Source organism: Geotrypetes seraphini, chromosome 9 (assembly GCF_902459505.1).
Source record: "Geotrypetes seraphini chromosome 9, aGeoSer1.1, whole genome shotgun sequence".
NCBI lineage: Eukaryota > Metazoa > Chordata > Amphibia > Gymnophiona > Dermophiidae > Geotrypetes > Geotrypetes seraphini.
Window position 1 is genome coordinate 34,980,696 of NC_047092.1, and position 22,012 is coordinate 35,002,707.

The window sequence follows — 22,012 nt, forward strand, 5'->3', positions numbered from 1 at the left end:
CCGACGTCCAGGTCTCGCGTCTGGATTCCCCCCCACCGGCCTCCCCACACAATTTACCTGAGGAAGCAGCCTGCAGCAAGATCGCGACGCCAGCGATCTTTGCGCTGCTTCGGCTCTGTTTCCTCCGCCGCGGTCCCGCCCCTCCTCTGACGCCAGTATATTGTAAATATAAAGTGCACTGATGCTTTCAAGAGCTTTTTTTGTGTACTTCTATACCTTTATTACTTAATTCATTTCTTGAAAATCATTTCATTTCTTATAGATCAAACTGGCATGTGAACTTTAGGGAAATTATATTTATAATTTTTACATTATGATATATTTGACTATTTAATAAGAATGAAAAAATAAGAATGAATTTAATACAAATGAAATAATATTCAAAAATTAGCATTTTAAAAAAAATTAGCATTTTTGTAAAAGTATCCATTTGAATTAAAATTAGTAGTAGAGTTAGAAGTCAGTAATTAATTTGGTAGGTAGGATAGCTCAAGCCGGTGATGTTATAAAGGAGTAAGAGATAGATGGTTTCTTTTCTCTTGAAGAAGTCCCAGAATGGGAAGATCTACTCCACAATCTGAGGCTTGTCCCTATGTATAAAAAATCATTAATTAACCTTCCATCTAAAATCTTAACTAAAATATTTATTAACTATTTAGTTCATCAGTCTACAGTCCTTTTTGATTTCTTAATGGTTCTTAGTGTTTGCATTTAATCAGTAGATAACCATTTAAATTTAGATTTTTTGTTGAAATAGAAAATATGTCACAATGGTCTTTTATTCTGATCTGAAATCCCCCAAGATCAGGCTCACTTCCACCGAATTGCTACCAAGGTTTTAGGAACTTCAGGGTTCATATAGGGCTCCTTTTACGAAGGCGCGGTAGCAGTTTAACATGAATAATACTGCGTGCTAAACCACCGGCTGTGCTAACAGCTACCGCCTCCTCTTGAGCAGGCAGTAGTTTTTAAGCCAACGCGGGGGTTAGCATGTGATAAAAAGTCGCACGTGTTAAACCCGCTAGCACGGCTTTGTAAAAGGAGCCCTTTGTGTCTACTTCACTCTTTTCTCGAATGTGTCTTTTAATTATTAAACTTTAATAATTGTTTCTTTTCTGTGCAGCAACCTACTGAAGCTTCTTAGGTAAATTAAACCTTTACATGGCTCACTCCAAGGCATGCAATTCCCTCATCCCCCTCAAGGGTATCTGATTCAACAATCTGTCTCTGACACAAAAGCATCTGATTCCCTCACACATACACCAAATTCTAATTTTTATTACAAAATGGGTTTTTAACCTACAATAAAGTACAGTAAAACCTTGGTTTGCAAGCATAATTTGTTCCTAAAACATGCTTGTAATCCAAAACACTCGTATATCAAAGCAAATTTCCCCACAACCCAAAAACTAATACAAAATACAGTATGTACTTGTATTGCAAGACCTTGCTTGTATATCAAGTTAAAATTTAATAAAATATTTTGCTTGTCTTGCAAAACACTTGCATACCAAGTTACTTGCAATCCAAGGTTTTACTGTATATTATTTTAAAAATGATTGTTGCTCACTAAAATGAAACAATACAGAAAACATAAAATATATCAACAACATATTTAATTTTACCTGTTGTATTTGTAGGTAACGTTGTAGTTGATGCTTTAAAAAAAATGAAGAGAGATACCGTTATAGAAAACCCTCAGCTTATTTTATTTATTCAATGTCAGGTCCCTGGAATGTATGTTGAGAAAGAGGATGTAGTAGCAGCAGTGAGAGGTCTGCGACAGGGATACAGGGTTTTGCATAGAATGTGGTGGAAGTAGCAGTAAAGAGGGAGAAGTCAGAGGTGTGAGAAAGTAGAGAGGAGAGAAAAGCAGTATCAGGCTGTATTCAAAAATCCATAACCCATATGTGGAGGTGAAACATAATGATGGAAGTAAGAAGGAAGCTGTGTAAGTAGAATGGGATCAGTGTTGGAAACAAGGAAAAGGCTATATAAGCAGCATTTGATCAATGTAGCAGAAAGGAGAAGGCTGTATAAAAAGGATCAGTCCAGCAATGGGAGCAAGTAGAGAGGTCTGCCTGGCACTGGCTTTGTTTCCTAATTGCTGGAGTTACCATCTAAGTGTAGCACCCCTTAGTTTCAGTACAGCCCTGTTTTAGCATAGAAAATATGTCACAATGGTCTTTTATTCTGATTTGAAATCCCCAAGACAAGGCTCACTTCCACCGAATTGCTACCAAGGTTTTAGGAATTTCAGGGTTCATATAGTCTCCAGCAAAATACCAGTAAGAAAAGAGACCGACACTTTAAATAACAGATATAAGTTAACAGTTTATTGCATAAAACAAAATTTAATCTAGAAATTATTCAGGTAAATATTGGCTTACTAGTTTTTTAGCCCATTACATTAACAGGTGCTAGAATAGATGTGTAGACTTAGGCATTTCTTTCTTTCTTTCTTTCTCTCTGTCTCTCCCCCCTGTCCAGTAGCACCCCTTCCCTGCTCCCTCTTTCCAGCAGTAGACCTTCTCCCTTCCTTTACTTCCCACCTGTCCAGCAGCATCCCTTTCCTGCTCCCCCTGTCCAGCAATAGCCCTTCTCCCTAATTTTTAACTCCCTCCTGTTTCTCTCAGGCAAACTCTCCTCCCTTTTACCTCCGGCTTCTTCACAACGCCGAAGAGCCGCGATCATGTTCCCACACACTGTCTGTGCACCTGGCAATGATGCCTTGACCCCTAGAGGCCTGGACATTTGCCATTCATCGAGGCGCAGGCTGGCTGGGGCGTGGGAGAGGGGAAGCCACTGCCATATATGCGCATGAGAACGAAACCGTCGCAGTCTCCTACTGCGCATGCGGCATCACGGAGTCATGGATCATAGCAGCATGGAGACACGCAGATTAAAGTGCACATGCGCGTTAAGGTTTTATTATAGCGGATAACATTTCTTATACCTTTATATTTAACTTAACTCTTAATTCTATAACAATGAAACTGTATCTTTTCTCTCACAGATAAACATTCAGGAGTATTGCAGGTAAGTCCCCTTTGTTTCCTTCTTTTTACTCTTTTCTCTATTGTGTATTTTCGTTATTAAACTTTAATAATTGTTTCTTTTCTGTGCAGGAACCTACTGAAGCTTCTCAGGTAAAATAAACCTTTGCACAGCTCCATCCAAGGCATGCAATTCGCCCAACTCCCTCAGGGGCATCTGATTCCACAATCTGTCTCCCACCTAAAAGCATCTGATTCCCTCACACAGACACAAAATTCTAATTTTCATCACAAAATGTGTTTTAACTTACAATAAAGTACAGTAAAACCTTGGTTTGAGAGCATAATTTGTTCCAAAAACATGCTTGTAATCCAAAACACTCGTATATCAAAGCAAATTTCCCCACAACCCAAAAACTAATACAAAATACAGTATGTACTTGTATTGCAAGACCTTGCTTGTATATCAAGTTAAAATTTAATAAAATATTTTGCTTGTCTTGCAAAACACTTGCATACCAAGTTACTTGCAATCCAAGGTTTTACTGTATATTATTTTAAAAATGATTGTTGCTCACTAAAATGAAACAATACAGAAAACATAAAATATATCAACAACATATTTAATTTTACCTGTTGTATTTGTAGGTAACGTTGTAGTTGATGCTTTAAAAAAAATGAAGAGAGATACCGTTATAGAAAACCCTCAGCTTATTTTATTTATTCAATGTCAGGTCCCTGGAATGTATGTTGAGAAAGAGGATGTAGTAGCAGCAGTGAGAGGTCTGCGACAGGGATACAGGGTTTTGCATAGAATGTGGTGGAAGTAGCAGTAAAGAGGGAGAAGTCAGAGGTGTGAGAAAGTAGAGAGGAGAGAAAAGCAGTATCAGGCTGTATTCAAAAATCCATAACCCATATGTGGAGGTGAAACATAATGATGGAAGTAAGAAGGAAGCTGTGTAAGTAGAATGGGATCAGTGTTGGAAACAAGAAAAGGCTATATAAGCAGCATTTGATCAATGTAGCAGAAAGGAGAAGGCTGTATAAAGAGAATCAGTCCAGCAATGGGAGCAAATAGAGAGGTCTGCCTGGCACTGGCTTTGTTTCCTAATTGCTGGAGTTACCATCTAAGTGTAGCACCCCTTAGTTTCAGTACAGCCCTGTTTTAGCATAGAAAATATGTCACAATGGTCTTTTATTCTGATTTGAAATCCCCAAGACAAGGCTCACTTCCACCGAATTGCTACCAAGGTTTTAGGAATTTCAGGGTTCATATAGTCTCCAGCAAAATACCAGTAAGAAAAGAGACCGACACTTTAAATAACAGATATAAGTTAACAGTTTATTGCATAAAACAAAATTTAATCTAGAAATTATTCAGGTAAATATTGGCTTACTAGTTTTTTAGCCCATTACATTAACAGGTGCTAGAATAGATGTGTAGACTTAGGCATTTCTTTCTTTCTTTCTTTCTTTCTGTCTCTCTCCCTGCCTGCTGTCTGTCTTTCTCTCTGTCTCTCCCCCCTGTCCAGTAGCACCCCTTCCCTGCTCCCTCTTTCCAGCAGTAGACCTTCTCCCTTCCTTTACTTCCCACCTGTCCAGCAGCATCCCTTTCCTGCTCCCCCTGTCCAGCAATAGCCCTTCTCCCTAATTTTTAACTCCCTCCTGTTTCTCTCAGGCAAACTCTCCTCCCTTTTACCTCCGGCTTCTTCACAACGCCGAAGAGCCGCGATCATGTTCCCACACGCTGTCTGTGCACCTGGCAATGATGCCTTGACCCCTAGAGGCCTGGACATTTGCCATTCATCGAGGCGCAGGCTGGCTGGGGCGTGGGAGAGGGGAAGCCACTGCCATATATGCGCATGAGAACGAAACCGTCGCAGTCTCCTACTGCGCATGCGGCATCACGGAGTCATGGATCATAGCAGCATGGAGACACGCAGATTAAAGTGCACATGCGCGTTAAGGTTTTATTATAGCGGATAACATTTCTTATACCTTTATATTTAACTTAACTCTTAATTCTATAACAATGAAACTGTATCTTTTCTCTCACAGATAAACATTCAGGAGTATTGCAGGTAAGTCCCCTTTGTTTCCTTCTTTTTACTCTTTTCTCTATTGTGTATTTTCGTTATTAAACTTTAATAATTGTTTCTTTTCTGTGCAGGAACCTACTGAAGCTTCTCAGGTAAAATAAACCTTTGCACAGCTCCATCCAAGGCATGCAATTCGCCCAACTCCCTCAGGGGCATCTGATTCCACAATCTGTCTCCCACCTAAAAGCATCTGATTCCCTCACACAGACACAAAATTCTAATTTTCATCACAAAATGTGTTTTAACTTACAATAAAGTACAGTAAAACCTTGGTTTGAGAGCATAATTTGTTCCAAAAACATGCTTGTAATCCAAAACACTCGTATATCAAAGCAAATTTCCCCACAACCCAAAAACTAATACAAAATACAGTATGTACTTGTATTGCAAGACCTTGCTTGTATATCAAGTTAAAATTTAATAAAATATTTTGCTTGTCTTGCAAAACACTTGCATACCAAGTTACTTGCAATCCAAGGTTTTTACTGTATATTATTTTAAAAATGATTGTTGCTCACTAAAATGAAACAATACAGAAAACATAAAATATATCAACAACATATTTAATTTTACCTGTTGTATTTGTAGGTAACGTTGTAGTTGATGCTTTAAAAAAAATGAAGAGAGATACCATTATAGAAAACCCTCAGCTTATTTTATTTATTCAATGTCAGGTCCCTGGAATGTATGTTGAGAAAGAGGATGTAGTAGCAGCAGTGAGAGGTCTGCGACAGGGATAGAGGGTTTTGCATAGAATGTGGTGGAAGTAGCAGTAAAGAGGGAGAAGTCAGAGGTGTGAGAAAGTAGAGAGGAGAGAAAAGCAGTATCAGGCTGTATTCAAAAATCCATAACCCATATGTGGAGGTGAAACATAATGATGGAAGTAAGAAGGAAGCTGTGTAAGTAGAATGGGATCAGTGTTGGAAACAAGAAAAGGCTATATAAGCAGCATTTGATCAATGTAGCAGAAAGGAGAAGGCTGTATAAAAAGGATCAGTCCAGCAATGGGAGCAAGTAGAGAGGTCTGCCTGGCACTGGCTTTGTTTCCTAATTGCTGGAGTTACCATCTAAGTGTAGCACCCCTTAGTTTCAGTGCAGCCCTGTTTTAGCATACAGAAATAGAAAATATGTCACAATGGTCTTTTATTCTGATTTGAAATCCCTAAGACAAGGCTCACTTCCACCGAATTGCTACCAAGGTTTTAGGAATTTCAGGGTTCATATAGTCTCCAGCAAAATACCAGTAAGAAAAGAGACCGACACTTTAAATAACAGATATAAGTTAACAGTTTATTGCATAAAACAAAATTTAATCTAGAAATTATTCAGGTAAATATTGGCTTACTAGTTTTTTAGCCCATTACATTAACAGGTGCTAGAATAGATGTGTAGACTTAGGCATTTCTTTCTTTCTTTCTTTCTTTCTGTCTCTCTCCCTGCCTGCTGTCTGTCTTTCTCTCTGTCTCTCCCCCCTGTCCAGTAGCACCCCTTCCCTGCTCCCTCTTTCCAGCAGTAGACCTTCTCCCTTCCTTTACTTCCCACCTGTCCAGCAGCATCCCTTTCCTGCTCCCCCTGTCCAGCAATAGCCCTTCTCCCTAATTTTTAACTCCCTCCTGTTTCTCTCAGGCAAACTCTCCTCCCTTTTACCTCCGGCTTCTTCACAACGCCGAAGAGCCGCGATCATGTTCCCACACGCTGTCTGTGCACCTGGCAATGATGCCTTGACCCCTAGAGGCCTGGACATTTGCCATTCATCGAGGCGCAGGCTGGCTGGGGCGTGGGAGAGGGGAAGCCACTGCCATATATGCGCATGAGAACGAAACCGTCGCAGTCTCCTACTGCGCATGCGGCATCACGGAGTCATGGATCATAGCAGCATGGAGACACGCAGATTAAAGTGCACATGCGCGTTAAGGTTTTATTATAGCGGATAACATTTCTTATACCTTTATATTTAACTTAACTCTTAATTCTATAACAATGAAACTGTATCTTTTCTCTCACAGATAAACATTCAGGAGTATTGCAGGTAAGTCCCCTTTGTTTCCTTCTTTTTACTCTTTTCTCTATTGTGTATTTTCGTTATTAAACTTTAATAATTGTTTCTTTTCTGTGCAGGAACCTACTGAAGCTTCTCAGGTAAAATAAACCTTTGCACAGCTCCATCCAAGGCATGCAATTCGCCCAACTCCCTCAGGGGCATCTGATTCCACAATCTGTCTCCCACCTAAAAGCATCTGATTCCCTCACACAGACACAAAATTCTAATTTTCATCACAAAATGTGTTTTAACTTACAATAAAGTACAGTAAAACCTTGGTTTGAGAGCATAATTTGTTCCAAAAACATGCTTGTAATCCAAAACATGTGTATATCAAAGCAAATTTCCCCATAACAAATAATGGAAACTCCACAACCCAAAAATTTTAATACAAAATACAATATTCCGGAACTTGGAGGCGATGAGGATGGCTGTGTAAGTGCAGAGCTCCTCCCTTGGACATTCACACTGAAGAGTTATGACTAACTAATTCATTTCAGTTTGACAAATTTTGATTTCTGATGGCCTCAGGAAAACAATTAACTCTAGATTCTGTATTTACTACTAAGGAGAAAAGCAAAAGAGCAAAAACAACCCCAGTAACTCCATCTAAAGTGCTTTTACCATCTGCTTTTATGGAGATTCTTGAACAGCTGATGGAGGGAATGAAAAACCTGCAAGTGATGTTGAAGGATAACTCTCAACAACTACAGGATAATTTCTATAAATTAGCCTCACTTCAGGAAGAGCTGACTAGCTTGACCCATCAAATACAAATATCTAACACCAGGCTGGATAGTTGTGAGCAGAGAATTGCAAACTGCAAGACAAAGCTGGTCCAGTCCCAGGTGGATCATAACTCTCTCCTGGTAATAACAGACCTCCGACTCAATCACAGCAAATTGATAAGGATCTGATTGTGGATATCCAAAAGTTTGGAAGGAAAGAGGAGGTTCTGCTGTTGGGAGATTTCAACCTGCTGGATGCGGACTGGAATGTTCCGTCCGCGGAATCGTAAAGAAGTAAGGAGATTGTGGATGCCTTTCAAGAGGCTCTGCTCACACAAATGGTGACGGAACCTACGACGGAAAAAGCGATATTTGATCTGGTCCTCACAAATGGAGAGAGTATCTCTAATGTTCAAGTGGGTGCTCACCTGGGAAGTAGCGATAATCAAACGGTTTGATATAACGGCTAAAGTGGAGTGCGGCCGCACGATACTTAAAGTTTTAGATTTCAAACGTACAGACTTTAATGCAATGGGAGGGTACCTGAAGAAAGAGCTGTTAGGATGGAAGGACATAAGAGAAGTGGAAAGACAGTGGTCTAAGCTGAAAGGAGCGATAAAAAATGGCTACGGACCTTTATGTGAAGAAAATCAATAAAAACAAGAGAAAAAGGAAGCCGATATGGTTCTCCAAACTAGTGGCGGAGAAAATAAAGGCGAAAGAGTTAGCGTTCGTGAAATGTAAAAAAACACAAGAAGAGGAGTGCAAAAAGGACTACAGGGTGAAACTGAAAGAAGCCAAGAGAGAGATACGTCTAGCGAAAGCACAGGCGGAAGAACAAATGGCTAAAAATGTAAAAAATGGAGACAAAATTTTTTTCAGATATATTAGTGAAAGGAGGAAGATGAAAAATGGAATTGCTAAACTAAAAGATGCTGGGAACCGATATGTGGAGAGTGATGAGGAAAAAGCAAATGTGCTAAACAAATACTTCTGTTCTGTGTTCACATAAGAAAATCCTGGAGAAGGACCGAGATTGTCTGACAAAGTTACACGAGAAAATGGAGTGGATTCTGCGCCGTTCACGGAGGAGATTGTTTATGAGCAACTTGAAAAACTGAAGGTGGACAAAGCGATGGGACCAGACGGGATCCATCCCAGGATACTAAGGGAGCTCAGAGAGGTTCTGGCGAGTCCTATTAAAGACTTGTTCAACAAATCTCTGGAGACGGGAGTGGTTCCTGGGGATTGGAGGAGAGCGGATGTGGTCCCTATTCACAAAAGTGGTCACAGGGATGAAGCGGGAAACTACAGGCCGGTGAGCCTCACTTCAGTTGTTGGAAAAATAATGGAAGTGTTGCTGAAAGAAAGGATAGTGTACTTCCTTGAATCTAATGAGTTACAGGAACCGAGGCAACATGGCTTTACAAAAGGTAAATCGTGCCAAACGAACCTGATTGAATTTTTTTATTGGGTGACCAGAGAGCTGGATCAAGGACATATACTAGATGTAATTTACTTAGATTTCAGCAAAGACTTTGATACAGTTCCTCATAGGAGACTGTTGAACAAACTTGAAGAGCTGAAGTTAGGACCCAAAGTGGTGAACTGGGTTAGAAACTAGCTGTCGGACAGACGCCAGAGGGTGGTGGTTAATGGAAGTCACTCGGAGGAAGGAAAGGTGAGTAGTGGAGTCCCTCAGGGTTCGATGCTGGGGCCAATCCTATTCAATATGTTTGTGAGTGACATTGCTGAAGGGTTAGAAGAAAAAGTGTACCTTTTTGCAGATGATACCAAGATTTGTAACAGAGTAGACACCAAAGAGGGAGTGGAAAATATGAAAAAGGATCTGCAAAAGTTAGAGGAATGGTCTAATGCCTGGCAACTAAAATTCAATGCAAAGAAATGCAGAGTAATGCATTTGGGGATTAATAATCGGAAGGAACTGTATATGCTGGGAGATGAGAATCTGATATGCACGGACGGGGAGAGGGACCTTGGGGTGATAGTGTCTGAAGATCTAAAGGCGAAAAAACAGTGTGACAAGGCAGTGGCTGTTGCCAGAAGGATGCTGGGCTGTATAAAGAGAGGCGTAGCCAGTAGAAGGAAGAAGGTGTTGATGCCCCTGTACAGGTCATTGGTAAGGCCCCACTTGGAGTATTGTGCTCAGTTTTGGAGACCGTATCTGGCGAAGGACATAAGAAGACTTGAAGCGGTCCAGAGGAGGGCGATGAAAATGATAGGAAGCTTGCGCCAGAAGATGTATGAGGAGAGACTGGAAGCCCCGAATATGTATACCCTAGAGCAAAGGAGGGACAGGGGAGATATGATTCAGACGTTCAAATACTTGAAGGGTATTAACGTAGAACAAAATCTTTTCCAGAGAAAGGAAAATGATAAAACCAGAGGACATAATTTGAGGTTGAGGGATGGTAGATTCAAAGGCAATGTTAGGAAATTCTACTTTACTTTATTCCTCCTTCCATCCAGTATGTGTTCTCTTTCTCCACTTCCATTCAATATTTGCTCTCCCTTCTCCCCACTTCCATCATCTGACCTCTTCTCTCTCCCCTTTCTACCCACTTCCATCATCTGTCCCCTTCTCTCAATCTCTCCATCCACCACAGGCCCATCTTTCTCCCTTCCTCACCTTTCTGATTTTGGCAACAAGATCTGCAACGCCCCCCCCCCCCCACCTCTGGACAACAGGCCCGGTCCGACAAACCTCCCTGCCTGTGGCTGGCAATGTCTAAACTGCCTTCTTACAGCAGCCGGAGCATTGTAGTTGCATATGGCTGCCGTAAAGGTCATCTCTGATTCAACTTCCGGTTTTGTCAGAGATGACCTTTTCGGCAGCTTCTACGCTCTAGCTCAGGGGTGCCCATACTTTTTGGGCTTGTGAGCTACTTTTAAAATGACCAAGTCAAAATGATCTACCAACAATAAAATTTAAAAAAAACACAAAGCACACTGAGAAAATGTTAATTATTATTCCTATTCTGGGATTTTTTCAAAGAGGTCAAGGCAGATGACTCTATGCACTGTCACCTCAGTAACAACCATATAAAAATAGACAAATACGCCCCTCCTTTTTTACTAAACCACAATAGCAGTTTTTAGCGCAGGGAGCTGCGCTGAATGTCCAGCGCTGCTCTGGACACTCATAGGCTCCCTGCGCTAAAAACCGCTATTGTGGTTTAGTAAAAGGGGGCCATAGTGCAAAATATAGACAGCAGATATAAATTCAGACACATTTTGATCACTAAATTGAAAATAAAATCATTTTTCCTACCTTGTCTGGTGATTTCATGAATCTCTGGTTGCACTTTCTTCTTCTGACTGTGCATCCAATCTTTCTTCCCTTCTTTCAGCCTGTATGCTTCCTCTCCTCCAGACCTCTTCCCTCCCTCAACTTTTTCTTCCTCTCTCCCTGCCATTTCTTTCTCCCTGCCTCCCTTTCTTTTTTCTCTCTTCATGCTCCCTTTCTGTTTTTCTGTTTCCCTTCTGTCTCCCTGCCTGACCCCTTTCTTTCTTTCTCCCTGCCCTCCACCAAGCCGTTGCTGCCACCATTGGGGAACAGGCCCCAAAGCCGCCGCTGCGGCTGCCCCAAGCTCTCTCTGCTTCCCAGCATCGGGCCGACAGAGAGGAAGTTCCACCCTGCCAGGCAGCGATTGGCTGGCCCGAACTTACTCTCCGACGGCAGCCTTAGGGGGGGGTGCACAGCCGGCCAGGTCCGGAAAATGGTCGATCACCAAGGCAAAGTGAGTCTCTCATGGAGCCCTGGATGGGCTCCGCGATCGACTCACTTTGCCTTGGCGATGGACCATTTTCAGGACCTGGCCGGCTGTGCACCCCCGCTAAGGCTGCACCCGGGGCGGACTTCACCCCCCTTGCTACGCCACTTGTTGGAACCCAAGCACAGTACCGGGTAGAGCTTTGGATTCTTGCTCAGAAATAGCTAAGAAAAAAAAAAAAAATTAAAGAATTTAAATTGAATCAGGTTGGGCATACTGGATGGACCATTCGGGTCTTTATCTGCTGTCATCTACTATGTTACTATGAAGATGAATCAGTTTGACGTTTTCAGATAAGTTCCTGCTTGTGTTCCTGGCGGGTTTTTTTTGTTTGTTTGTTTTTTCATTTTGAGAAGAGTATGCTGAACATATAGTGGAGTTTTTTTATGCCAGTGATATGATGTGACAGCTTATATTTACTTTATTGTAAGTGCTGTCAGGATGTATAAAAAGAAGACATGTCCGGTTATGTAGAAGTAATTGTCTCTTTCTTGCCTAGTGTGTTTGGGGGATAGTTTTAAGACTGGCTGTGTGGAGAGAGAAAGTGGTTGATATTCAGCTGGAGGCAATGAGCCACCACTGGTATTATTTCTGGATATTCAGTGCTGGACTATATCCTGGCACTGGCACTGAATATGTGGATTTATGCAGCTAGTTTTCTCTTATGCACTTAAGTGCAATATTCAGTATATAACAATACAATACAATCTTTATTTGTATACCGCCAGTACCTCCATAAAGTTCACAGTGGTTTACATGAGTAATTATGGTGATACAAATTAAAAACAAATATTACAATATTTAGGAATAATTCATAACAAATTCTTGAAAAAGATAGGTCTTTAGGTCTTTTTTGAAACATTTAAAATTAGATTGCTAGTTAATGTTAGTTGGTAATGCTCTCCACAGTTTTGCTACTTGATATGCCCATGTGGAATTAAAAGTCCTATTGTAGATAATGTTCCTAATGACTGAATAACGAAAAGTGTCATTGTTTTTTTAGGTTCAAAGATGGATTATTAGAAAATTTAATGAGATGTGGCATATAATCAGGAGTTTCTCCAAACCGCATTTTAAATAGAATACAACAGAATTTATAAAGTATTTTCCCTTCTATGGGACGCCAGTGTAATTCATGTAAATAAGGTGTAATCTTATCACTTTTTTTCAATTTGAAGATTAATTTAATGGCTGTATTCTGAAGCGTTTGTAGGGATTTTTCAAATTATAAATTTAGGGCAATCTAAAAAGGTGACATTGCAATACTCCAGTTGAGACAAAATTAAAGATTGTATAACACAGTATAAAGATAGGGCTGACTTTATGCAGTCTGATTTGACTGCAAAATTTAGGCGGTTCAGTGTTGAATATTGGCACTTAGGCTTGGATTCTTTATAAGGCGCCAATATCGGTGGCCGCCTAAATAGTGGCTGCTGATCACATGTCAATCATGCGACGGCGCCCTATAGAGAATTGCGCCTCTGCGAAAGATAGGAGCCAGCTGTGTAGGCCAGGGTTATCTAGGCCTACATTTTTGGCACCTATCTATGCCATGAATCATACCTATGTCATAGGTGTCATGACCGTCTAATTCAATAAATAGTATAAATACTCAAAACCCTAAGTAAAGGCCAACTATAGAAAGAAAGGAACAGCTTGCTCACTCTCAGAGACGAAGACTATTTATCTCAAGTGCCCAAAGTCTACAACCAGAGCATATCGTAGTTGTTCAACTTATAACTGGGCTATCATTGATGTTTGTCTTATTTTCTCTGTGAGCTGTAGTTTAAATTATCTTATCTTATTTAACTGTGAACTATCATTTAAAATATGACTCAATCACACAATGGTGCTACTACTGTTTGCTGAATGTTACTTAGCTCGGGTTAAGTATTATGCCCGGCTTTCATCCCGACGGAAGATCTCCGTTTCGCTCTACTTCAATTATGGAGAGCTTCTTTAGGACAGCAATCAGTTTGATATTTGATTGTTAATCGCATGTTAGAGAATGACACGGTGACAAAATTCATCACCGTTCCCGTCCCCGCGGATAACCGCGGGAAACCATCTTCATGTCATTCTTTAAAGAGAGAGAGAAGAATCAGAGTATGAATGGCCACAACCACTGACCCACAAGCTTTGCTTTGAAGAATGCTGGTGTAGAAGGACTGAGGTTGAAATAGACACTAGAAAATGACATGGGATTATTTCCCGCAGTTATCCGCGGGGACGGGATGAATTTTGTTACCGTGCCATTCTCTATCGCATGTCTCCTCATCGCATTTTAATATTTGGAAGATCTCATGACGCCACTTCCTGCATTAGTTACACCCATAGTGGCATTTGGCGGCTTAAAGCGCCTACATAAGTGCAGCATATATTATTTAGGTGCTGGTAGGTGCTTTAACAGTTCCATTTCTTGCTATTTTAAATGGCATTTGTTACTTAACTTAGGCACCATTAGGGCGCCTACTGGCACCTAAATATAGGCGTTTCTAGAATTTTCCCCTTAACATATAAATGCCAACTCTACCCACAGACCACCCACAAAATAACTAACTGTGAATTTAGCAGCCTGTGATGATATTCAGTGGGACTAAGCGATTAAGTACTGCTGAGTATTAGCCCTGAACAAGTGATTTAACTGAACAGGAGCCATTTCTGCCTGGTTAAATCCCTTTAAACATTGATCCCAAAAAGTTTAGGGGGCTTTTTAACCCCTGGCCTTTGCACTAAATTCCAGTGTGAAAGCGTGTTTGTACTTTCACTTTGAAAAATTGTCTAAGGGAAGTACATTTGCACAGAATTACATTTTAAACTTTGTGTGCACAATCCTATCCCCAAGAACATCTGAACAATGAGTGTAAAAATGTGTAAGCAGTGAATCTACATAGGGACTTCTATTTATATTTAGGACAAATATTTTTTTAAAAGACCATTTCTGCAGATATGGCTTTATCCACAGAAATGATTTAAAAATTACGCTGCCTATGTGTAGGATAGAGAATTTTTTTTTTAAAAGCTTTTTCTTTGCTATGAGATAGTTATTAAGGTTACAATTCAAAAAGACTGCCAGAGATAAAATTAGATGGAGTCTGTGCTCCTTTAGATCCTGTAGAAAGGATCAGGCCTGCTTGTATACTATTATGAGCCTTAGCAAAGTTGTTCTCTGCACTCAAACTAGGAATGTGCTGTCTTTTGAAATGAAATCCTTTTTCGATATCTGTCCCCTCCCCCAAGTCATCAATGTCATACTTAAATTGTTTTAAAAACACTCTGGTCTCTCTCTAGTCCCCCCTCTCATGCCTCCTTATCCATAATCTCTGCTGTACAACAAAATGGTGTTGGCCTACAACAGTGTATCTCAAACTGTGCCTCCTGAGATTCCAAGTGTGTCGTGGTACACTGAGGAGGAAGAGAGGTGCCTGCCAGCTGACTTCCCTATGCGGTACAGCACCAGCACTGCCCGATTCACTGAAGGCCTGCATGTTTCCCCCTTCTCTCTAGCATCTTCCGGTTTCACCCTTGGCCTCCCGGTTTTACCTTTAAAGCTAATTACAGCAGCCTGCAGAGGATCGCCGGTAGGTAAAATGATTTTATTTTCAATATAATGATTGAAATGTGTCAGTTTTGAGAATTTATATCTGCTGTGTATATGAAAAATGAATGGAAAAAATTGCATTACAATTAGTAAAGGGGATGGGATCCGGGGCCGAGCTTGGGCTTAAGGAGGTCTGTGGTTGGGGTACTCAGTTGATATTAGCGGACCATCAAAAAATATTTGGATCCAGCATCATTTAGATTACTGGTACAGTCACTAATTTTGTCCATTTTGGATTACTTAGGATCTTACAAGAAAATCTTAAGAAGACTGAGGATAATGCAGAATAAAGCTGTCCGTTTGATCTTTGGCTTAAAAAAGAATGACCATGTAAGCTTGTACTATTGACTATTACATTGGTTACCTATTGAAGCAAGAGTATTATTCAAATTTGCTTACACTTGCTTTAAATTAGTATCGGGATTGTACATAAGAACATAAGAATTCCCGCTACTGGGTCAGACCAATAGTCCATTGTGCCCAGCAGTCTGCTCACGCGGCAGCCCTCTGATCAAAGACCAGTGCCCTAACTGACACTAGCCCTACCTGCATACGTTCTGGTTTAGCAGGAACTTGTCTAACTTTGTCTTGAATCCCTGGAGGGTGTTTTCCCCTATGACAGACTCCGGAAGAGCATTCCAGTTTTCTACCACTCTCTGGGTGAAGAAGAACTTCCTTATGTTTGTACAGAATCTATCCCCTTCCAATTTTAGAGAGTCCCCTCCCATTCTCCCTACCCTGTCCTTATCTACTAAGTCTATTCCCTTCAGTACCTTGAATGTTTCGATTATGTCCCTCTCAATCTCCTCTGCTCAAGGGAGAACAGGCCCAGTTTCTCTAATCATTCACTATATGGCAACTCCTCCAGCCCCTTAACCATCTTAGTCGCTCTTCTCTGGACCCTTTCGAGCATTACCGTGTCCTTCTTCATGTACGGCGACCAGTGCTGGATGCAGTACTCCAGGTGAGGGCGTACCATGGCCCGGTACAGCAGCATGATAACCTTCTCCAATCTGTTCATGATCCCCTTCTTTAGCATTCCTAGCATTCTGTTCGCCCTTTTTGCTGCCGTCACACATTGCGTGGACGGCTTCATCAACTTATCGATCAGAACTCCCAAGTCTCTTTCCTGGGAGGTCTCTCCAAGTACCGCCCCGGACATCCTGTATTCGTGCATGAGATTTTTGTTACCAACATGCATCACTTTACACTTATCTATGTTGAACCTCATCTGCCATGTTGATGCCCATTCCTCGAGCCTGATTATGTCACTTTGCAGATCTTTACAATCCCCCTGTGTCTTCACTACTCTGAATAACTTTGAATTGTCCACAAATTTAATCACCTCACTCATCTTACCTATGTCCAGATTGTTTATAAAGATGTTGAAGAGCACGGGTCCAAGCACCGAGCCCTGTGGCACCCCATTGGTGATGTTCTTCCAGTCCGAGTATTGTCCATTTACCGCCACTCTCTGTTTCTTATGCTCCAGCCAGTTTTTAATCCATGTGAGTATTTCACCCTCGATTCCATGGCTCACAATTTTCCGAAGTAGTTGTTCATGCAGATCCTTGTCAAACGCTTTCTGAAAATCCAGATATACAATGTCGACCAGGTCACCCTTGTCTATCTGCTTGTTTACTCTCTCGAAAAAGTGCAGCAAGTTTGTCAAACAAGATCTGCCTTTGCTGAAACGTGCTGGCTGGTCCTCATCAGACCGTGTCCGTCAAGGTGATCAATGATGCGGTCCTTTATTAGCACCTCTACCATCTTTCCTGGTACCGATGTCAGACTCACCAGTCTGTAGTTTCCCGGGTCTCCCCTCAAACCTTTTTTGAAGATCGGCGTAACATTCACCACCTTCCAGTCCTCCAGAATCTTTCCTGATTTGATTGACAGATTGGCTATTAGCTGAAGTAGTTCAGCTACAGTCCCTTTCAGTTCCTTGATGACCCTCAGATGGATACCATCCAGTCCCAGGGATTTATCATTCTTAAGCCTATCAATGTGCCTGCATACCTCTTCTAGACTGACCATTAACCCTGTCAGTTTCCCATTTTCGCTTCCAGCATTTAGCCTGATGGGTTCCAGTATGCTGTGTATATTCTCTTCAGCAAATACAGACGCAAAAAATGTGTTCAGTCTGTTGGCGACTGCTTTGTCCTCCTTTAGTGCTCCCTTTATTCCTTTGTCATCCAACGGTCCCATCGCTTCCTTCGCAGATCGTTTCCCCTTAATATATCAGAAGAACAGCTTGAAGTTTTTTGCCTCCTCCAATTTATCTTTCCTCCCACTTTGAATTATACAGGCCTTTGAGGGAAACTAGAATATCTCATTTATTTACCTATCCCAAGGTAAAAGCTTGTTGATATAAGACCTTTCTAGATAGGACATTGGCGTTTCAAGCAGGTAAACTGCAATCCTGATTAGGTGAATGTATCCATCAAACCCTGTCATACTACTGTTCCTTTCAAAAATTAGTTAAGACCAATTTGTTTGACAAATTCATTACCTAAATTAGGAGTCTTTTTAAGATTGTAATTAGTGTATTCATTATGCGATTGTATTTTCACTGATTGTCCAGGTTCTCTTTTATGTAAAACACCTAGAACTGCTGGTGATGGCAATATAAAAGAATAAAGTTATTATTATTATAAGTAGTTGAGAAACACTGCTGTAGGCAGTCAGCTGGCGCCAGTGCCTCTCCTTCTCTCCAGCCCTCTTCCCTGCTGGCACTTCCTACTGGCATCTCAGGACCCATCTGAAGGGCCTCTGCACATGCGCAGACATCGACGTGATGATGTCACGCATATGCGTGATGTCATCACGGTAATGTCCTTGCACTTTTGTGTGCCTCAAGCCATGGCCACTACCTTTAGTGTGCCCCGGTTCAAGAAAGTTTGAGAAACACTGGCCTACATCATCTTGATAAAGAGAAGTGATGGGATCCAAGCAAAAGGGGATCAGACTATTATATATTATAAGGGGGGACATAGTGATAGTGGGGTGAGGAAGGGGGTGCTTTTTAAACAAGTTAATGTAATGTAATGTAATGTAATTTATTTCTTATATACCGCTACATCCGTTAGGTTCTAAGCGGTTTACAGAAAATATACATTAAGCACGATAGTGGCTGCAATGGCCTCTGGGTAAAGAAACCAATGAGAGGCAAAATGAAAACTCCTAACATCTGATTTCCTGTCACACATTTCTTAGGTTCAGTATGTTATAATGTACAGCCAATTGTCATACAGGGATGTTTTAAAATGGTAGGGCTAAGCTATTGTAGATAGAAAGTGCCATTCAAATTAGTAAACTAGTAAAAAAAAAAAAAACTGCTACAGTTTTAAACATGGATCAAGTTAGTCACCGACTTTCCATTTAGAAATGTTAAATCTATCAATGACATTATAGTACACTTTCCCCTCCTTATTCACAGGGGTTAGGGGCAGAGCCAGCCCGTGAATATTAAAAAATCCGCGAATAATATTTGTGCCGGTTCTGCCCCTAATCCCCGCTTCCCCCGGCTATTGTAAGCCCTGAACTCCCCCCCCTTAAGCCTTACATGGTGGTCTAGCGGCTTTTCATGGCAGGAGCGGTCTTCTCATGCTCCTGCCCCATGCAGATAGCTCACAGGAAATGGCTGCCTTGATCTCCTATAGTCTCTCGAGCCATTTCCTGTGAGCAATCTGCAAGGGGCAGGAGCGTGGGACAATCGCTCCTGCCCCGAAAATCTGCTAAACTACCAGGTAAGGCTTAAGGGGGTAAGGCTTACCCATGCCTAGACCTCTGAATCACAGATTTCTTAATATGAACTTCTGAAATTATCCTGTAAGATATTTTGTCAGTGCAAAGTTGCTTATTTTAAGCTCTAGTTCTTATATTTTAAGATTTTTTCATCCCAAAATACCTGGGTTTATAGGTATTATTATTATTTTCAAGATTAGGAATCTTAACAAAGAAAGAATCTTGATAAGGTAATTCAAGAACCTTTGGTTGAATTAAGTAATATTTATATTATTTTTACATACAAGATAATAAAGATTAAAATGTTTTTAACTGTTTTGGTTCTTACTCTAGGATTAAAAATGGACATCTTAAATTATCTACTAGTAACATAGTAAATGATGGCAGATAAAGACCCGAATGGTCCATCCAGTCTCCCCAACTTATCATATAATTTGGCTTCTATGTAGTTATTTTCATAGCCCTATTTTCAAAAGACTATCCCCCTCTTTTACTAAGGTGCGCTAACCGATTAGCGTGCGCCAAACGCTAACGTGTCCATAGACTAACATGCACACATTAGCGTTTAGCACGCTAATCGGTTAGTGCACCTTAATAAAAGAGGGCCTATGTTGTGCAGCTGGCCAGGTTACCTGTTTTGCTGCCATTAGCAGAACCTTTCTGCTAAGTGCCAAATATGTCTAAGTTGAAGCAAGCAAAAATAACTGTGCAAATCTAATCCCAAGCGCACGAGAAAGGGGGAGTTTTGGAGGCAGTCCCATGCATTGGGAGAAGCATTGCACACTTATCGAAATACACACACTGGATGTCATGCATCTTCTCAAAAGTGAAGATTAATAGAATACAGCGCTGGATATTTAAATGTTCAGCAGTTTTACAGCAACCCACAGCTGGACAAAAAATGTCTGTCTGAAAAGGGCGTTATAATGCTTGAAAGATACAGTTATATTTTTAAAATTTATTATTTGTAATTTTATTTTCAAATCAAATAGTATATTAGTTAGACTCTTTTGGCTCAATATTCAACAGTGCTATCAGCATTTTGCTGACCGCTGCCAGTGTTATCCTCAGTGATTCAGTGCTGGGCCATATCTAGACTCTGCCATTGATTTTTGGGTTGATCCTCTCTTTTACAAAGCCTGATAATGTGGGCTGCTGCGGTAACTGCCCCAAAGCCCACAGAGATTTAAAGGGCTTCAGGGATTTTGCTGTGTGGCTTTGTAAAAGGGAGGAGGGAGGGAGTGTAAATGTGTGTGATATTAAGTACTTAACCTGCTATGGCAAACTGGATAAAGATATGACTTATTTTTATGCAGCCCTATTTATATAGTTTCCTTGGCCGGTCAAGTGCCAACTCTGCCTCCAGAATACCCCCCATATATTTGTTTTGTATTGGGCGATAACTAGACATTTTCAGTGGCACTATCTGATTATGTGCTGTGATGGATTTGACAAGTTAGCCACAAACAAGTGAATAAGTCAGCCAAGAAACATTTCTGGCCAGTTATCCTTTGAAAATTGATCCTTTGGGGTTGTTGTCTTGTGTGCACTGATACTTTTACATGCTAATAAAGTGATCAATAAGACTGGTATAACTTGCAATTTTTTTGCTGACTTTTATTTATACATTTCTAAGAAGACTGACATGGTGATCATATTGAGTGATTCAGGATAGACATATTTATAGGTCTATAGGGAAAAGGCAAAGTGCAAGAGTACTGGCAAACAACCGTAATTTTCGACACATAATACGCACTTTTTCCACCCCCAAACAATGAGAAAACAAACCAAATAAGAAGCAAAAGAAATACAATATAAAAGATTTGGGAACTTTTTAAAGAATCTGTCAAAAGTAAGTATAATTTACCTTGTGTTGCAGGTGAAACTGTTGTTTCTAAAGAAGCAGAGATTAAAGATTTAACAACTGATGAATTTGTAAAGTGGTTGATGCAACTATAGGAAGTGGGGGATGGGCTTTATTTGAAAACAAATCAGCAACTAGAGATCAATTCTTTGATATTGGTCATAGAGGAAAAGGACCATGAGAAACATTGAGAAATAAACCAGATTAGAATCAAAAGAAATACCATATACAAGATTTGGGAAAGGTGTTCTTTGACAAAAGATGATACATTTTTGTTTAACTTATGATGTGATAGTACTGTTTTCAATAAAGCAAGACTGATTTTAACTAAAAGTGTATGTGAATTTCTGCACAGATGTATACAAGTTAAGCAAGAGAAGATAATGTACAAATTAATTACTTCCAAAATCAGAATACGTTAAACAAAACATTATTTTCTTACCAAGTGTAGGCATAGAAGTGGTTAGGGCTAATGTTAAGAAAAAAAGACTAATTTATAATTCAGTTTTTATTACAGGTGTGTCATACATTGTGCTTCCTTGACCAATATAAATAGTCCTACTCTAGTTTACAGATAAAATATATAGTCGGATATTCTAATGTTTTTACTGTAGTACCCAAATTATAATTTGTAATTATTTTGTCCAAAGATAACACAAAGGGGCAAGTTTTTAAAATTATATGCGTGTAATATATATACACATGGAAAATGTATACCCACATCTGCATTTAGGTATTTCTGGGGTGTACTTTGGGCAGAATTGTTATGAACATGCATTTTTAAAAAAAATTAAATACATTTGTATATGCATAGCATTCGTACACAAATTTATACCTTTTATGGAGTAGGCATACATTTGTACATGGGCTTTTGTCTGCTATTGGTGTTGGTTTTGAGAGCCTGTTTTAATGTTCTCTTTATAAAACAGGCTCTTTTTTTTCACCTAGGTGTTGTGTTATAGTCAAGCCCAGAGGTCAAAACTGACATGTGGGCAACCTATCCACATAAAGTTACATGCACAATTTTATCCATATATTCAGTGGTCTATTGAAATTAAAGATATTGGGATAATTTTATCTGGTTAACTTAAGATAGCTTTTTACCTCAACCAGAACTGGGTGCATATTTTATCGAATAAACA

General features: G+C 40.3%; 1 protein-coding gene across 1 annotated transcript in view; it reads right to left on the minus strand.

Moving 5' to 3' along the window:
• The window catches only part of LOC117366337 (integumentary mucin B.1-like), a 95,298-nt gene that overhangs the window by 38,083 nt on the left and 35,203 nt on the right, over nucleotides 1-22,012 (minus strand). Inside the window, exons 5-9 of the mRNA XM_033957600.1 lie at nucleotides 21,313-21,339; nucleotides 20,874-20,900; nucleotides 5,669-5,701; nucleotides 3,630-3,662; nucleotides 1,626-1,658 (exon numbers count right to left, since the gene is read on the minus strand). Coding sequence (XP_033813491.1) covers nucleotides 1,626-1,658; nucleotides 3,630-3,662; nucleotides 5,669-5,701; nucleotides 20,874-20,900; nucleotides 21,313-21,339 — 153 coding nt within the window. The remainder of the gene's footprint in view (nucleotides 1-1,625; nucleotides 1,659-3,629; nucleotides 3,663-5,668; nucleotides 5,702-20,873; nucleotides 20,901-21,312; nucleotides 21,340-22,012) is intronic.